Source organism: Corvus moneduloides, chromosome 2, assembly GCF_009650955.1.
Source record: "Corvus moneduloides isolate bCorMon1 chromosome 2, bCorMon1.pri, whole genome shotgun sequence".
Taxonomy (NCBI): domain Eukaryota; kingdom Metazoa; phylum Chordata; class Aves; order Passeriformes; family Corvidae; genus Corvus; species Corvus moneduloides.
The window spans coordinates 25,919,088-25,937,764 of NC_045477.1; the positions used below are offsets into that span (position 1 = coordinate 25,919,088).

Consider the following 18,677-nt stretch of genomic DNA (forward strand, 5'->3'; position numbering starts at 1 on the left):
CCTGCTCATTTTAGGGAAAAGTTGTGCATCTGTACCTACTTTCTCGACTTCAAAAAAGCAGCATTCAAGCATTCTTTTTGTTCTATTTTAGTAATTTTGTCTACCGCATGAAGAGTTAGAAAAAGGTAAATCAAAATAGAACAACAAAGTCCTGTGATACATCAACTTCTAAAACAAACTTAATACAAATAAACCAAGGGTTTGGATGAACTCTGCAGTTACTGTTTTAACTCTGTACTTGAAGTGAGTTTGTCACTCTCCAGCAGGAAGTTACCCTTTAGCTCAAGTCAATTTGTCTGCTCCCCAGCCTAATTTTGAGTCCTGTAACTATGTTGTCCAGGTTTCAACAGCCACAAGTGTACCAAGTATTATGATGCAATGGCAATTAGAAGCTCAATCAAGATTATTTCCTTTTGGATAACGAAATACATTCCTTTCTGAACAGCAGTTTCATCTGACTCACAGCTGCTTGTATAGCACGTGTGTGAAACAAGCAGCCAATGTTATTGGTTAAGAACATCTGTTTTTTCACCTGATCTTTCACTGCAGGCTACCCAAGTAAAACAAAAAAATTCAAAATGCCTGTCTTTGGACTTATTTGATCCATTTAACAAACAGGGAAAATCCAGATGCTTTCAGGGTGAGGAAAAACACCTTATACAATACAGAAACTACAAGACATAACTTCTCAACTCACCTTCCTTACCTGCAGCCAAGTCCCACCAAGATTATTTGATGCCAAAGTAGCCAAATACCGAAGCAAAAGAATGGCACATCTCAGTTGGACATGGCCCTCCTTACTCTGCCAGTAAAATCTGTCTCTCTGTATCTGCATCTCTGATCTGTATTTTAGTAACAGTGCCCAAATACAGATCAGAAAACAACATCATGAAGGAAACAATCACCATGGTAGTAATTCCCCTTGGTGCCATTTACTTTTCAGCAACTTGTAAAAGGATACATAAATACTTTCGATCAGGACTACAGTGAAGACCTGAAGGAGCATATTAAACCACAACACTACCTAGTTAGTAATGTAGGAGTGACTGTGGCTTTGCTATAAATTGCTCTGGTCATCTCATTAAGCCTGCCAGTAGCCATACTGCACTTGAAATTCCATGGAAAGTGGCACTGACCAAACAATTGCCCCAAAACAGCTTCTCCTGGCTGCTGCTAATAACTTCATATACCACAAAACAATCATATCCTGCACAGTTTCATCTTCCTGTCTTCTTTCCCTCTTCTTAAATACAAGTGCCTCATCCATAGCAGACCTGAAAGACACAGTGCTACACCACTACCTGTTTGCAGAAATACAAGCTGTAAACGAACCACAAGGCAAAAAAACCCAAGAAATATTTTAAAAATCTTATACCCATCTCCTGGAGTTGACTTTTAAAGCACTCATTCTGCAACTTAGGGACCTCCCTTTCATTAAAAAGATATCACTGTTCCAACCCCATGAAGATTTCCTGAACCATGTTGCATTTCTAATGGTTTTGCTCCCAGTGACTTGAAAAAAAAAAAATTAAATCACACAAATCTGAAGTATTTTCTTTCTGACCTATTAAACTTGATCTTCAGGTTCTAGACTAACTTACATGTGTGTACTAATAATTTATATTATATAGAACTACGTACTGCTGCAGCTGGCAAAAGCTTATTTCAATAGGGCACCCCCGTCAGTCTTTGTTCAGAACTGGTTAAAACTTGATGCCAGCCAGATCTACCCCAGTGCTCAGTTTGGAGCTGCACCAACAGCAATAAAGACATTCCCAGCATGAAAAGAAGGGAGAAAAACCCCTTTAGCCTAACCACCCATGTTCAAGGGTTGGTTAGAACTGCAGTTTGTCTTTTCCTACCACCTTAAAACACTGTTCCTGTATAATCAGTGCTATCACAGGGCTGAAAAAAGGCACCTGTTTCTGGATTCCAGGTAGGTAAACAAACAACACACCAGTGCTACAACTATAGCAAAAGCTATTTGTACTAAAGTTAGGACTTTTAAAAAAACAAAATAAACAAAAAAACCAACCAACAAAACACCAAAATGCAGCATTAATGTGCTTAAAGGCTTTTATTCTCTTTGTAGACCTACCCAATTAATTCAATCAATTCTCATCCTCTTTAGCAGACTGCTCCATACCACCAAATAAAAAGGAGGCTAAAAATCCTCCTCCAGTGTCAAGAGAATTGCTGTATCTCCTGCACATCCCAAACATTTGGAGGCACAGATAAGAAGCAACATACCAAGCATACAACATAAGAGAGAGCTACTGTCACAAGGCCTTAAATATCAACCCCCAAAACAATTACCACTTCAACCAGCCCAGCAAGCCATTCCAAGAGTGGTGTGAATCCTCAGAGAAAGGTGGAAGGAGGATTCAAACAACTACAGATACAAGAAATATTTCATTTAACCCTACCAGTCTTGGGCCTTGAAGTACCCCAATTTACTGCGCTTCAGTAAGCTCTCTTCCAAATTGTGACACTTATCTGCATCCCTCCTGCGCAGGTTTGAGTCACACATGCTTACTGTATTCTTGCCATACATATTGTCACATACTCCCAGATTAGTTCTTTCCTGTAGAAACCAAATCCATGTGTGTAAAAATTCAAAATACTTTCTCAATCTTGTGCAACCTCATTCGCTCTTCTATTATGAAAAGTAAAAGGCTTATTTTCACTTTTCATTGTATCAGTTATTTGCTTCTATTGTCAGACTCCTCCACACTGACCAACTCTTTAAACTGGCATTACACTCCAATCAATTGCCTTTTTTTAAGCCCTCTTTTATTATCTTCTTTCCAACACCTCCTTGACACCTCACATTTCCAAATGCTTAACGAAGCCTCCCAAATACAAGTAATTTTCTGAGATGCTCATTTGATTTCCAGTCGTTCCACCTACCTTTTCATTCCAAGGGAAGGACTTACTTTTTTGGGTTTTTTTTCCACAGGCATTCTTCTTATTGCAGACATACATGAACTTTCTTTGACTGTTCATTAATGTAAACTAGAGTCCCCAGACACAAGGGGCTCACTTTTGATGCAAGGATGCTTTTCATTAGTTTTCTCATTCACCTTTACCTTCTTCACTATGGTAGAATACTTAAGGCTTTTAGGTTTCTTCTTCCAAAGATATTAAACTGAACCATATTTCAGTATGAAGGGCATAAAAAAGGATAAAAAGATGAATTCAGAATCCTGAGATAGGGCTTCCAGATATAACTTAATTTCCAATCATCTTTGCCTTTCATAATCTATTTGCAGTTGCCAAAACTAGGACTATTTAATCAAATGGAGATACAAGCTTTACACTTTCCAGCACAGAGAGAAAGCCCCAAGATTAAGTTTGTAAGCAATCTTTTTTCTTCCTCCAGTGAGGTTGTAGAAGTCCAGCTTTGTCCACCTGCAGGTGGGGGGGTGGGACCAAACCAAAAAACATCCTGTGACACACTATCAACCTTACAAACAGCAGTTAGTAACACTATCATTTTAAGAACTGCTTACAGTAACAGAGAAAACTAATTATTTCTCAAAAATTTTCAATAAAGATATCCAAAGGTTTGGGTTTTAAGAGATAAGAAAAATTTCACATAGGATAGTGATAGGCTATTCTTCTTCCCTCCCTGATATTTCTCTGCTACCCTTCCTTCTCCCCACTCACCATAGCCAGGAGAGAGATTGTATCCCAGAGGCTGCCAGCCCTAGCCTGCTGCTAATTACATGTGCTCACAGCACCTACTGAGCATTCATGATACCTGGCCTGACTTCCAGAGGCATGGCACAACTGCCTACTCCCACTCAATCCATGAAAAATTGAAGTCAAACCAGTCAGGCTCCAACATCCACGTTTGGTTTCTATCATCAGCAAAACAAGAGTACATCATCCTCAGAAGAAATGAGCCCTTGGAGCAAACCTAAGCTGTTGGAAACATGCAGCCTCTCCAAGCAAATAACCCAGACAACAAAGCTGATCCCTGGCTGCTACCACAGGCTAGTCCTGCTGTTGTGGCAATCCCTCCATTCTACTGACTTAAGAGTGGGAATGAGCATAAAAGTCCCCACCTGCCACAGGAAACTCAGATCATCTTCATCAAATGTCAGTGACACATGCTTCACACACTGCAACAGGCTGCCTTCCATGCTATCACCTACACATTTACTATGACTCAGACTTTTGGGAGTTTTAATGATTTGTTTTTAATACTCAGCAGCTGATCATCAACCATGCAAGTTATTGAAACATTTTCTGTCAAGAAGAGATGCCAATGACATAACATTTTAAATAGAAGATCTTAATTTTTGCCTCGAATTTGTGACTTTCTGGTTCCTGCTACTTTACACTTCAGTTGCCTTGAGGCTGAGAAAATAATGGCTTCCTATAACCAGGCTGGTAGAGGTTTTTAAAACTAATCAGTGACAGGCTGTAAGGCTACAACATTTCAAGCCACAGCACTATCTTACAAGAGGGAAGTATTATACAATGACTTTGTTTTAACTGCAAGGTCATATTTGCAGAACCAGATAAACACCAACATCAAACAAATACTAAGGTCTTGAAGTATAAGTTAGACAGAAGATAATAATTTAATCATACTGGAAAACACCTCACACAGCACCTGCCACTGCACTGAAGAATCCCACTCCCATGAAGTTACAGGCACGCATTACTACAGGAAGCAGAGTGGCACTGGGACGATACACAATATCTTGCACTGTGCAGGCTCAAAGCTCTGTTCAAAGAAACTTCAAGCCTTCAGCACGTCTCAAACCAGAGAGTGCAAAGCCAAAAGCACAGCTACATTCTCCACATAGAATACTTTAATAACTTTATTTTCAATTGCCAAGCCTATCAAGGAAACACTGAGTTGTTAACTGCAGGTCCAACAACCTGACACCGAGACCTGACAGGTTTATTCCTCACACAAAATACCAGCTGCAGTAGTGGTAGTACACAAACCATCAAGCATTAGTTTGCACAATCTAATTTGCTACCTCACAAGAGCATAGCTGGCAGTTACAATGTCTGCACAGCACAACTTCCTATCCACTCGAGTGCAGAGACACAGCTGGGCACAGGCAGGACAGCCCTGCACCATCCTTGTCTCTGTAGGGATAGTGAAGGAAATACTGAACACCACAAGTACTCACTCTAGTAACACAAGTCTACAACCTGCTGGGATTTTATTAGGCCTGTCCCATTTCCATCAGTTTCAGACTACTGATGCTCAGTTTAAGAGTACACATGCATTTGGAGAGTGTTTATCATATGGCCTGAGACGCAAAACCAGATGTCCTGACCATTAGGACATCTGCTTGTGAACAGGAGGGATGAAAACATACAAGCTAGGTTTATAAATAAGGAGTTGGGAAATCTGATCCACCCCCACTTCTGCTCACAGCTCTGCTACGGATTCCTTATGGCCTTTGCTAGTTACTTAATCTTTCACCTGCTAAGCATAGTGAACACTCTGACAACCTCATCAGGAGAAGGACACAGTAGTCCAGATGATGTTCCTAGGAGTTTAAGCACACAGATGTACTGAGGACACCTGATACAGAACCTGAGTCAGATTCCCCTCCTCACAGCTCTGGCACTCGAAGTCTCTCACAAGATCAGCTGTCACCCTGCCTGTGGCTCCATGCACATGTGGTCTCCTTCCTATCAAACAAAAGGGATTCACCAATCCATTCACCAAACTAGCAACAAAACGTATATTCCAAGTCCACATACATATATTCACCTTCTCTCAAGGCAGTAAAAAAAAAAATCTACCAAAAGAAAAGTACTGAAATCAGCATTTATTATTACATACTCTGCTTTCAGTCAGGCATTTTCCTGGAAAGGAACAAAATTAAACTCCTCCTTTTCTGCCTTTCTTATTAACAAATCCCATTTTTACAGAAAACACAGGAAGTTTATCTACTCTTGTTGAAAACAAATGTGTTTACTTGACAAAAACAGACACTAGGAATCCAATTCAGAACCACCAAGGAGAATCAAAATTCAGCCCTTATGCTTAAAAAGCATCAGAGCTCCAAAAATGTCTTTCTATAGACATAAGAGACACTAGGTGGGTCAATGAACCATGCCAGACTGGGAGACAGGACTGGACACAGAAGGCAGAAGTTCTGTCACTAACTTGATCCATGACATCAGATAAACAACTTCACCCCCTCTCAGTCTCACTTTACGCTTTAGTAAGCCGGTAATGATAAAATTACCTGCCTCACTACATGGGTGGAGAACACTTTACTAATTCATGACCACAAAGCAACTTGAGAATTGTGGATATAAAGCTTGTACATATACACACATATGTAAATTAAAATAGACATGTATTATATTTACAAATTGAAACCAAGTTAGAAAAGAGATGAAACACATTACCCAAAAGCTCCAGTCAGCACTCCAGCTATACTGAGCAGGACCCTGCATTTTCTCTGTGCATGAACTAAGAGTCTCCTCTGAATTAGCAAGTAGCTGGTTAATAAGACCATGATCCACTTCATGAACTTCCTGTGAACAAAGAAATAAGGTATGTAATTCAGCAACGGTGGAGAAAGGTGAAATAAGATGGTTAGTCCACTTAACAGCTGCATATTAAATGAAACCTGACATGGTAGCTTCACCAAGGTGAGTGGTATGGAAACACTTCCCACTGACAGCTTTCTCACTGGAGGTTTTTTTTTCCCCTAGACTATACTATATTTAAATTTCTTTTACATTTTTTATCAAAGTATTTTATTTCCACTGCAGCCCCCAACTTGTACACTGAAGCTGCAGATACTTGGAACTGAAATAACATCAACACAAGACATCAGCGCCTAGCCTGCAGCACGTCTCAGGAATCTGTGAGACCTTTCAGAACCTGAGAAAGGTCATACAGGTGTAGCATTTTTACCAGAGGACTGACACATATTATTATAATATCGATACATGAAATGTTTATACTTACTGCTAGTTACACTGTAAGTTGTATATAAATACACGCCGAACACTTCAGAGGCAAATAATTTAACTCACATCACTTACTATGAAGATATAAGCAGTACTGTTTTCTAATTCTGTAGTAGTCTCCTTTGTTATCAGTATTCTTCGCTTTGGAGGTCAGTTGTACTTTATGAAGGGTAACCGAGCCACTGAAAGTCACTTGTGCCATTCCACCCAGCAAACGGTACAAACCCAGCCCAGGGCCCTAACCAGTAACCCCGCCTGTACTACCGCATCCGCCGGGACGAGGCAACGCTGCGTTTCCACTCCAACTCCGAACCGAGCCGGTGTTGGGCCACCCCCGGCGGCCCGGGGCGCGCATCCCCGCCCAGCGCTGCCCCGGGGCTGCGGCCCGGGCTGGGGACACGCTGCGGAGGGGACACGGGGCGAGGCAAAGGCACAGACACTCCAGGCTACGTGGCGCGAGAGCAGAGCTGCCCCCGGGGGGCTTTTCCACTCAAACACCCGGACTCGCTGCAATCCCCACCAGTTGCTGCTCGCCCGCTCCCGCCCCACCATAACGCCGGGGTGCAGCAGCCGCCCCCGCGCTGGGTCTCCCGGCAGCCCAGACCCTCCCTGCACGGAGCCCGCAGGGCGCTCGCCACCCCCACTCATCGGGGAGCCCCAGGGACCACCCTGCCTCTGGCCCTGCCTCGCCCCACAAACTTTCGGGGAGGTGGGTGGGTACGGCAGAGATTCCCAGCGCTGCCGGCGGAGCCGCGCCGCCGCCGCGTCCGGGGCCCGCCCGTGCGGCCCCCCGGGGAAGGAGCGGGGCTGCCGCCCCCCGCACCTACCTGCGCGGCCCGCCGCTGGCCCGGGGGACGGCGGGGCGGCGGCCGGGGGCACGGAGCCCGCCGGAGGGGCGGGCGGGGAGCGCAGAGCGCGGCGCTTACCATGGAGGGGGGCGAGGACGGCGCGGCACCCGCCGGCTGCCTCCGCGGGGCGCACGGCGGGGCCGCGGCCGCCATTTAAAGGGGCCGGCGGCCCGCGGCGGGAGGAGGCTGCCAGGGGCGAGCGGCGCCGCTGCTGCTGCTGAGGAGGGGGAGCCGTCATGGGGGGCGGGGAGCGCTGCGGCGCCGCCGGTTGCCCCCTCGTCCGGCCGCGGCAGCCCCTCTGCGCCTTCCACAAGGGTTAACTGGGAAGCCTGCGCGCCGGTGGAAAGTTTGAGGGCTGTAGTAGGAAAAAACTCGCGGCTGCGGGGGGGCGGCGTTCGCTGCCTCCTGCCCGAGGGAGAGTCCCGCGCCCGCGGCCCTCCGTGAGCGCAGCCGGTTAAACAGCGCCCGGGCAGCAAAACGGCTCCCACATCCCGGATTCGTGGGATTCGACGGAAAACACCGCCGAGAGGCCGCTCCGGGGGGACTCCTAGGGGGAGAGGGGGAAAGCTGGCTGCGGGCCGAGCAGAGGATGAGGTGACATAAAGGAAGTCAGTGAGAGGGAGTGTCATCGCAGGAAACCCTGGGTTTCGTTTTTGAAGCTGGTGAGCGGCGCCGAGTGGTATGATGGCTCGCAGATTTGTGCCCTCAGGTCACCTCACACAAAAAGAAGAGCCCTGTGAGGTGCAAAGAAGTAGGCTGGTAGATGGTGGAAAAAGCGATGGATGGCCAAGGGAAGGAGGAGTAGAGCAGCCTGTTGTGACAACAGTGCTTCCTCCTGTTGTCCCCTTTCTCTCTACCTCTTCCCTAGAAAGTGTGTGGAGGCTCTCCCTGAAGGAACATGTCAGGGCCTTGTGATACCTGCTCACTGCTACAATAGCAAAGGTGCCCGAAGTCCCCATGGGTGACACCCCCTCCCAGCTGTTGGCCCAGACAGGACAGCTTTAATGCAAGCAACGGCAAGTCTCCAAAATTTACAATAAAGTGTAAAAAAGAATGTGCATTTTGTTTAATTTTTTGCCTTGCTTTCTTGATTTGCACCTGAAACTCGAATTTTGAGGGCTTTTTTCAACAATACTCAGGGTACCAGTTTATTTTTCTTTTTGTCCAAAAACTGAATCATATTGGGTTATCCAAGTGGGAGAAGCTTCATGTTCAACTGCTGGCTGCCAACAACACTAACCCCCTTTGTATTCCCTCGGTTAAAAGCTGGCTGACCTGGCACTTTGGCTCAGGCATGACCTACTTAATGGAGGATTCACAAGAGAATTGCTAGTTCAGGATGAAATGAACATAAGTAGCATTTGCAGGAACAGTGGTGGTATGTCCATCACAACACACTTGAAGGGTTTTTTTGAAGCACACCAAGTACTTGGGTTTAAATCAGGCAATGTTTGGATGGCCTTTGGTTCAGATCCATCTTTGCACGCTGACTCCTCTACACACAGTCAAAATCAGTACTCAAAACTGGTAACTCGGTCCCAAATCCTCTTGATCTGCCAGATGCCTTTGACTCTACTGGTTATTTCCTCCTCAAACTCTTCATCGTTTTGGACTCCTAATTTTTTCCTTTCATGGATATTTTGGGTTTGCTCACTAACACTTTGGCAGTACTTCCTTCAGAAGACCCTCACCATCTTCCATCTTTCTTCTCAAGTGCTCTGTTGCTCTGCACTTGGTCCCAGTTCCCTTCCTAATATGATTTCTGCCTGGTAATCACAGGTCTTCCCGCTCTCCCAAGCCATTTCAGAGAAGAATTTGCCTCCCAGGTTCCTTTAACTGTACTCCCTCTAGCCTATCCTGCTTTCACTGATTCCACTGCTTTGGGATCAGCACACCAAAGCTAGAGTGACAACTGGTGACTCCAGGAATGGACCTTGACATTATTTGGTCAGCCAAGTTTTGCAAATCAAGTGTGGGTCCTTTTTGCTTTCAAATGCAAAGAAAAGCAGAAATAGTCATGCCTCTCTCAGCTGCATTGTGCTCTAAGAGGTATGGAATTGAGTCTTTACTGGATACTCAAGCACAATTCCATTACCTGAAGAGTTTTAAAGAGATGCAAGATCCTGAGATAAAGTGTGCCATAATCCCTAATCCTGTAGTTGAGGGAAGAGGTGTCAGCCAAATAGTGACAGTAGCCCATGCTTGGTACAGGGGTAGCACAGCTGGCAGGGCTGGGTGGTACATGTGGGGCTCGGAGCTGCTGTAGCTCCTCTCACAAAGTCATGCTCTGTGTGGGCCTTGTATAAACACAGGCTAACTCAGAGCACACCTGCTGGTGTTGCACATAGGCCACCCTCTCCAGCAGTTTTCCCCTCCACCCGAGTCATATAGACAAGCTGTACTTAAATATAAATAGAGTTTAAGTAGTCGATTTTTGATGAAAAAGGGTTTGCTCTGCACTGAAAAAAACACCTTGGGGAATACAGATCATCTATAAACACCATGTGCATATAGCCACAAAGATACTGAGTTCCTTTTGTGGTGCATTAGGGTGATACTGTGGTACATTAGGGTCTGCCTGTTCAGAAAATTAAGCCAATGCTCTTTGTTTTCTCACCATCACTCGGGAGGGGCTCAGCAGAAGAGAGGTCTCCTTTGGAGTATCTGGATATTCTGTACTTGGCCCAAAGTTGTGGTTTATACAAGCCTAAAGTGAAAAACAATGTATTATCTTCCCTCTGCTCTCAGAGCATTTTTGGCATGTTCTCAGAGAGAGATCAGAACAGCCCCAGGGGAAGTCACTGTTGTCACTTCAAACGTGGCTCTCATCCAGGGAGCAGGCAGAGCACTGCGAGCTCGAAGCTGTGGTAACTTTAGGAAGTGTGACATTCACTGGGCAGAATGTGAGGTCCTGTTGCTATAATACACACATATTTTTACCCGTACTACCAAAGGGAGAGATGGTGAGGCCATGTACTTCAGCAACCATGAGCCAGCACATTGGGAAATTCTATAGATCTGCAGTGTCTTCATTCATCTTCTTCTTGGTGGTGGGTGAGTACTAAACCACCTTCCTTAATTAGAAGAAATGTAGGTTGTTCTTGGAGCTTAGCTTGAGAGGTTCTCTTCTTTTTTTCTTTTTTTTCTGTAATGTAGCTTTCCATTGAGGGCTTCCTCAGGGTGCAGGGAAATTGTATTTAGTGTTGTGCATTGCATTAAAACATACTTTTCTTGTTAGATATGTTCGTGTTTATCTAATATAAATGTTCAGAAAGAGTGTATTTGCCTGCCTTTTCCCAGATGTGTATCATCATTGCTAGAAGTTTCATTTCTATTTTATTTCTCTGATATATTAGCAACCAGTTATTGTCACAAGGTAGTTATTCATATCCCTTTGTGAAAGCCAACCTTAGCCCAGGGCAAAAGTCATATAAATTAAGAGTAGCAATGTGCAGCAATTGATCACTTAATCATAGATGTCTGGGAGCTGGATACAGCTTGTAAAGCACCCTCATGGCACCAGCATGGTATGAGTGCGAAGCTGAGCTCTAAAGCCAACAAAACCATCTGAAAGACAGTAATTTCAGCAGGAGAGGATTTTTTGTGGCTTGGAAATTGGGCCCTATTTGTTCTCAACCTCTCCTCCAGCTACTGAGCGTGAATGAAGGAGAGGAGGTTGAACTGGAAAGGTAGAATTCTGCACTGAGCTCCACACACCATTTTGGTTCCCCCATGCTGTTGGCGGCTGGCAGAAGAAGCTTGCAGGGCTGCTCGGATTTACTCCAGGCACCAAAGACTTCAGTGAGGCTCCAGGACAGGAAGAGAGTGCAGCTATTACTTTATTCTTTCCTTTTGTCACCCCACCTCCTCTAGCCTGCCTTGTGTATTTCTCACTTACAGGTCTGATATGGCCTTACATGGGAAAGTATCAACCTGCAGATTACATAAAGGGAAGGCTGAGGGCTTCGTAGGTGCCCTGTTAGTACTGCCAAATGTGGAGCACATTCCCGCATTACAGGGAGTCCCGGAGAGCTTTCTCCCCCGTGGCTGAAAATTGGACGTGAACTAAGGACTTCATATGACAATGACCTATTAGATCATCTAATCGTTTTTCCAGGTCTAGACAGGATCATCCATGCTGTATTTCTCTGTACCCTTGTCTAGCTCAAGTGCTTTCACCACAAAGCCTTGCATTCCTCTCCATGAGGCTTGAGCCCCACAACCCGCATAACAAGGGACCTACACATCACTCTGCTAATGAAGCAATTGACTTAAAAAGAGCTTTGAAGCAGAGTCAGCAAAGCATTTGGCATGGTATGCTCCCAGATGCCAAAACGATAAGGGCATTGTGTAATTGAATACCAGTGAACTAATATGTTCCAGTTTTGCAGCCTTAAAAAAGAAAAAGAAAGAAAACAAAGGGAGAAAAATAGAGGTAGTGCTGTGACCTTCTCAGTGAAACCCTCAAAGAAAGCTGGGGTGAAACAAGACAGCTTACTCCTCTCCTGTTTTGGTTTTCCTAATTAAATTACATGATTTGTATTGAACCAAAGATGTGGAATAAAACAGATGACAAGGCCAGTTATTTCATGATAGGAGAAGTGTATAAAACTCATGATGAACAAAAGCGGCGTCAAAGCACATTGTTTCTACTCAGTTACATTCTCTATGTCATTAAGTGTCTGTGCAAAAATTATACCTTTTGCATCACTAAAAGAAATAAAAATTACAGTTGTGTCACAGGGGTGCATATGTCAAGGCTGGAATACTTGCAGAAGAGAAGAAATTTTGTGGCCATTCCTTGAAAACAAGGTATCAGTAGCACACGCTAACTAAAGCAGCAGTTATCTCGTGGAGAAAATGGTTGATAAACTGAGATTTTAAAAGAGCATTATTATAAAACTGCTCAAATTCACTGTAATAAATAACTAAATATATCACTTCAGAATATTTGATGCACAAAAATTGTAATATGTCAAGCTTTGTCTGTTATTTCGATTATACTTTGTATTTTGTCAAAGTATCTTGTCAAGATACTTCAACTTTTATGACTGCTGCCTCGATACATGGATCTAACTGGACAGGGAAGATCTGGACCTCAGATTTCCCCAGGTAACTCCAGTGGGCTCATTGGTAAGATTACATATGAATGGAAGGATATTATCTCATCTGGTGCCTTTAATACGAACTACTAATTTTAGGGAACTGGATTCAAAACTGTATTTGGGTACCTAATTCTCAGTCATCCAATTCCCATGGATTGGTGTTTCAGTTCTAAGGCCAAAATTTTCACTTGGAGGTAAAAGCACAGAGCACCAAACAGCTCATAAGGTTTTTCACATGCTCTGTTGCTGCCTAGTTTCGTGGCCAGTTTACAGTTCCTGTATTTTTGCATCTGAGAGTTATCTCTTGCCTCATATTTAAACTGTAAGCTCTATACCCCAGCCTTTTTGAGGTGCCCAGAACAACAGGGCCCTGCTGTCTGACAAAAATCCTCTACTCCCATAAGAGGCATAAATAATAATAACTATGAATACAACTGTGAATTTTGTGTACAAGCATGCCTGGAGGAGCCATTCAAGTAAGTCTCAAACTGATCATAAAGAGGGTTGGTTTTCCATTGCCTCGAGACATTTGTCCCTGAGCAGAGAGCATCTATTGTCATTGTGATGTTTTACCAGACCCACACAATAGCGTTTCACTCTGTGCATGGCAATGAAAGACTCAAGACAATGGGAAATCACGACCTTCACTCTGGAGTGGTCTGCAGTCCTTGACAGGACACGAACTAACTCCAAGGGAGACTGTTTCACTTGAAGAAAATAAAACAACGGAAGAAGCTTTTCCAAAAATTGGTCTGAACTCCTTCTTGGCAAAAGCTTATTTTTAGGTTTGTTTTTCCCTCTTTTTGAGACAGCAACTATTCCTCTCATTTTCTGTGCCCAGGCTTGTTTCCAGAAATGAGATCCACTCCCGCTACTCTTAGCTCAAGCATATGATACTGTGATTAGCACCTGAGTATGAGAAGGCAGGTTGAAATATCTAATACAGACATGTTCATGTTTTTCTAACAAAAGTTAGCAGGAAATGGTCCCTTCACAGAGCGTAGCTGTCACCCTCAGCCTCAGTACGTGCACAAGGCTGATGTTCAGTCCCCCAGACTGCTGATAGGATCTGCTGGGGATTCGGTCTCTGGTATTGGAGATTCTTCCCATAATTTCAGGATTTCCTGTCCTGTAATGAAAGTGCATGTCAGAAATTCTAAGAATCACATTATGTTTTGGGATGCAGGCAGTTGCATCAGCTACGCACTTATTCAGTGCGCTTGCCAGAATAGAACTGCTGGTGTATAACTGTACGTGCATTTTTAGCTTTGCCTCAAAAGCAGTTGAAGCAGGGACATCAGGCCCTGAGACTTTTTGGGGTGAGAAGAAAGAGATTAGTGTTGCAGGTGGAAATGTGGCTGACTGGATTCAAAATTTCACCCAAAGCCATTAGACAGTGGCATTGTTCGTCCTCTAGGATGGCAGTAGAAAGGAGCTGATATTCAGGAAAAGACCTAAGAACATAATCTAAGCAGGACCTAGGAAGAAAATCCCTATCATCATAACAGTGACTGCCCTCAAGTCCTAATTCCAGGACCCATTCCTTGTGCCGGTTAGAGGTCAGGAGCAGCAGGGACATTTATCATATTTATCATGCTGTCACCCTCAGCCGTCCTCTTCTCTCTCTTCCCTGGTACAGATGTAGGAGTTACTGGCAGAGGTGCAAACAGGGAGAACGCAGCAGCTGTAACTCATGTAACAGCACAGCCTTTGTTGTTGACACCTGAGCCGTGGAACCTTTTGGTGACTCAAACGCCAGCCAAGGAGAAAGCCAAAGAGGGTGAAACTGTGGTCTTGAACTGTCATCTTAACAGTCCGCAGCGTCCCTCCCTGACCGACCTGACGGTGAAGTGGTACAAAGAAGATGAAAAGGGCCAGATGGACCTGCTAGAAAAGAATGTGACCATGTTGCCAAATAACTCCAGGGTCTTCATGAGTGGAGACTTGTCCCAAGGGGATGTTTCCTTGATTATCCTCAATGTGACAACCAGTGACCATGGTATTTATTTCTGTGAGGTTACACTTCCGGATGGGAAGGTGGTGACAGGAGACGGCACAAAGCTCAGGATCAGGAGGGCTCTGGGTAATACTTGGAATTATTTACTTTTTTCCTCCTTGTTTTTCCTCCAAAGCTGGTCTGCACATTTGCAGAAACAGGGAAGTTGGCCTGTTTAGCCTCTGGCATTAAGGGCCTGGTGTCATGCAGTGTAATTGCTCTATAGCACTTCTCATTATTTTTGTAAGGCCAGCTAAAATTCATTAGCTTGTCTCTATAAACAATCACAGGTATTATTATAAGAAGGAGCATTTACAACAACAAAAAAAGAAGGAATAACATTATCCATAAAAATAAACTCATTGTAAAGAATGAAACAATCAAACAAGTTCCCCTTGTACTCACAGCTCTGGCAGAAGCCCTGTGACAGGTGACAAGGTACCATCTCAAGGAATAGCTCTAGACCTCTTTTTTTTGATGTTATTTCTCTCCAACCCACTAGCTTGCATAGTCATTCCTTAACTCCGAATGACGTAAGTAATCCCACAATAATCATGAGGATCATATATAATATCATCGTTATATAATTTCTGATGAACTTCATTCACATCAAAATGAAAGTAGCATTTAAAGGGCCATGCTATGTTTTCTTAGCCCCACAGATACACACTAGCTGTGTTAAGTAAAGTAGTAACTTGCTATGCCTGTATCAGCTGGAAATGTCAAACCTTCCCTTTTTGTAGGCTCAACAGATTCCAGTCCCAAAAAGTCAGCACATCAGAAGGGTTATTTTCTTATTATCTAATTAAGAAAAAATACCTCCTTCTGTGTCAAGAGTAAATTACACAAGTGCCATTTCCCTCTTATTCATTACCAAATCTTCTATCTCACCAAGGTTCACTAAACCTTTGGCCTTTTGAGCCTGAGTTACTAATTTTTATAAAACTACTCAGTTTAAACTATAACACTAAGGCAAGAAAACTGTGCCCCTCTGCAAGGGCTTGGTTGTGTGTCTAATAAGGTCTCCTGTTGGCTTGATCTCATAGTCTCAGTAGCACAGGTTACTCTTGAAATGTCTGCACTCTGGCTAGCATAATTGCCTTTCTGTGTTCCTGAGATGATGAAATGTATAATTTCAGCACTATGCCATCTCTGCCATGCAACAGTCCCAAGAGCAGCCAGTCAAGGAAAGGACTTCAGCAGAGCTCTGTCTGCTCTCTGGTGCTGTCTCCTTTGGAAGCAGACAGGGAGACCGATGGCTTTCTCAAAGTTGTCAGAGTAATTTTTTTCTTTTCAAAAATAAAGCATACAGGCCTGAGTCCCATTAATTCAAGCAGCAGCTTCTTTTGCCATCCCATAGTGCCTAGCTGATGAGGGAGATTGCTGGGGTGATGAGGCTGTCCTGTCTCTAAAGCCCCAGAGAGCAGCCTAGGAATGCTGCTTAGGAATTCCTATATAGGAATGAAAAAAATCAGTAGCTCTGTAGTGCAAGACACTCTAGTAGGGATTTCATGTCAGACAAGACATCAGCATAATCACAGTAAGCAGGTTCCCCTGCAGCCACTGCAGAAAACATGCTGGCTGCATTGCATGCACTTGTCTGGAAAATATCTTATGTTACTCTCTCTACCTTCCTTTCTCCCCCAGGCTTGTTTGGAATAGAAGAATCCATTGGAACAATCATTGGGGTTGTGGCAGCTGGTATTGGAGGCATAGCGGTTCTGATCATTGTTTTAACCCCGCAGCTGAGGAAGTGCATCCTCTGCATGGGACAAGAGTCTTGCCAAAGGTACCAGTGTTCTAACTGAAAGAGGAGTTAGACATTTACTTACCTCTGGTCAGACATGGGATCTGGTTCAGGAGATAAGCAGTGTGAACGAAACTCTAACAGAGCTGGCTCTATGTTCCATCACTTTTTCAAATAGTTTTTTGTTTATATTGGGTAGAGCTTCACCAATGGGCCTAATGAGTTACCTATAAAGAAAATAATAGGATCTTCTTCAATTGCCACTTTTCAGCCAAGAGTTTTTCAGTGAGATGTTGCAGCTTCTTTTAACAAAGACCAAGGACTGATTCAGTTCTTTAACATTTATGCTGAAGGATGGTTCTTCCTCCTGCCAGCTTCATGCTTACATCTGTATTCTTGCAATGCTTGTGTACAAAAAGCCTATTAATGGCTTAGGTGTGTGAGGTGTGATTTTTAAAGCTGTATTTAAAGATCTCTCTTCTATTAGAGCAGCTCATAACGTTGGGAAAACCAGACATTTTCACCACACATGAGCCAAAGAAATGCCTCAATAAGAGGCTGATGTACCCAAAAGCTTGCCTGCTTTTTTTCCTGTTCTGTCAACTGGTCTAATTTGAGGAGACTGACACTGCATTTTGAAACAAGTTTAGTTCCCATTTTGAGCAATCCAAGATGTGGTATGCGTTTCAAACCGAGCTCAGCTGACTTTTTGCGTTCAGTGAGGAGACTTGTGATTTGCACCTCTTCTCCTGGCGCCCAAATATCTTGCTCGGCGTGATGAAAAAAATCCCCTCCCTGAAGGGCTGAAGGAAGAGCTGCTCTTGCCATTCACTGGAGCGCTGCCGCCACCTGATGGACAGCGTGGCGGGGACCGGGACACGCCGGGAGCTCTGCCTCTCTCACCGGGGAGGATCTTCCAGCCTTTGCTGGGAAGCGTACTCCCTTCTATAGGCTGATGCTGCCCACAGAGCATCATCCCTCTGCAAACAGTCTACATTAAGAGTTTACAACTTCGTTTTTTGCCAGAAAGCCTAGGAGGAGTTTATTGTGTTGTCCTGACTCTGTGTTGCTCACTCATTCTCTCTCCTTTCCTTCTTGCTCAGCATAGCTTGAGGTGCAGCATTAGAGGAGTTGCTGGGATATGCGAAGCCTGCAGGTGGAACAACTTCTGATGCCCCATAAGTGGAGCTCTAGATGGAATAAAAGCCTTTGCCTCTACATGTTGACTCGGCTTTTTAATTTTTGTTAGCAAGCTTCTTTTTCCTGCAGCTTTAACAGCCACAGTGGCATATTCACCATCCTCCTGCAGCAAGGAGCAAAGCAGCCTTTTGTGAAGAAATTTGTATTATCACCTGCCAAAACTCCACTTAGTCTGGCCACATATCTCCGAATTTAGACTCTGATGAGGTACCCTGGGTCTTTCCATGCCATTAGTTCTTATTTAAAGGTGTGGCTTGAAGTTTGTAAGCTGAGCTTCAGCAGAGACAGAAGGAGCCCAGCCTACCCAGGTGCTCCCAGTGCCCATGTAGTGCTAGCACCTACCTGAGGAAATCAAAAGCATTGGTTCTGAAAGCAGCTCTTGTCCTTTTGGCTTGCTCCAGCCTAAACACTTGTAACAAAGAGGCAAAGAAGGCCCACTTGTACATAGCTACTCCTGGCTAAAAGAATGGGATTTTGGTTTCTCTTGCCAGAAGGAAATGTGTTGTTTGAATATAAGCCTCTAATACCCTCTAAAAAAAAGCAGAGATGAAAGATTTGCTTGACATGACTGATGTTCTCCACAGCCACCGTTTCCTTACATGACAATATTTGATTCCCAGGCAGTCAGTGACCATGCCTATATAGGAGATCATCTTTCATATGTATCAGAGAGCAGCGTATCAGCTCTGAAGCCTGTGCAGCAGTGAGGAGTGTATATTCTTTTGCAAAGTGTGGGTGTGCCTGCTGGTAAGCAGAAGTGAGAAACCCTTGCTGACCTTGCAACTGCAATAGCTCAGTGTAACTCTGCTTACCCT

General features: G+C 44.2%; 2 protein-coding genes across 10 annotated transcripts in view; one reads left to right on the forward strand and one right to left on the reverse strand.

Moving 5' to 3' along the window:
* Positions 1–7,996, reverse strand: part of GRAMD1C (GRAM domain containing 1C) — a 52,272-nt gene extending 44,276 nt beyond the window's left edge. For 3 of the 9 annotated variants that reach the window (XM_032098531.1, XM_032098534.1, XM_032098532.1), the window contains exons 1-2: positions 7,231–7,533; positions 6,397–6,525 (exon numbers count right to left, since the gene is read on the reverse strand). In XM_032098531.1, the coding sequence (XP_031954422.1) occupies positions 6,397–6,525; positions 7,231–7,518 (417 nt within the window). In that variant the 5' untranslated portion in view covers positions 7,519–7,533. Of the gene's footprint in view, positions 1–697; positions 851–2,936; positions 3,061–3,669; positions 3,765–6,396; positions 6,526–7,041; positions 7,158–7,230; positions 7,534–7,793 lie in introns of those variants that run through there. The other 6 variants (XM_032098535.1, XM_032098533.1, XM_032098537.1 and 3 more) reach the window with 6 other exon arrangements.
* Positions 7,997–10,518: 2,522 nt separating this feature from the next.
* Positions 10,519–17,880, forward strand: LOC116439257. The gene is made up of 4 exons (XM_032098540.1): positions 10,519–10,868; positions 14,559–15,002; positions 16,563–16,704; positions 17,766–17,880. The coding sequence occupies exons 1-4, from the start codon at positions 10,775–10,777 to the stop codon at positions 17,773–17,775; spliced, it is 690 nt and encodes a 229-aa protein (XP_031954431.1). The 5' UTR covers positions 10,519–10,774; the 3' UTR covers positions 17,776–17,880.
* The last annotated feature ends 797 nt before the right edge of the window (positions 17,881–18,677 follow it).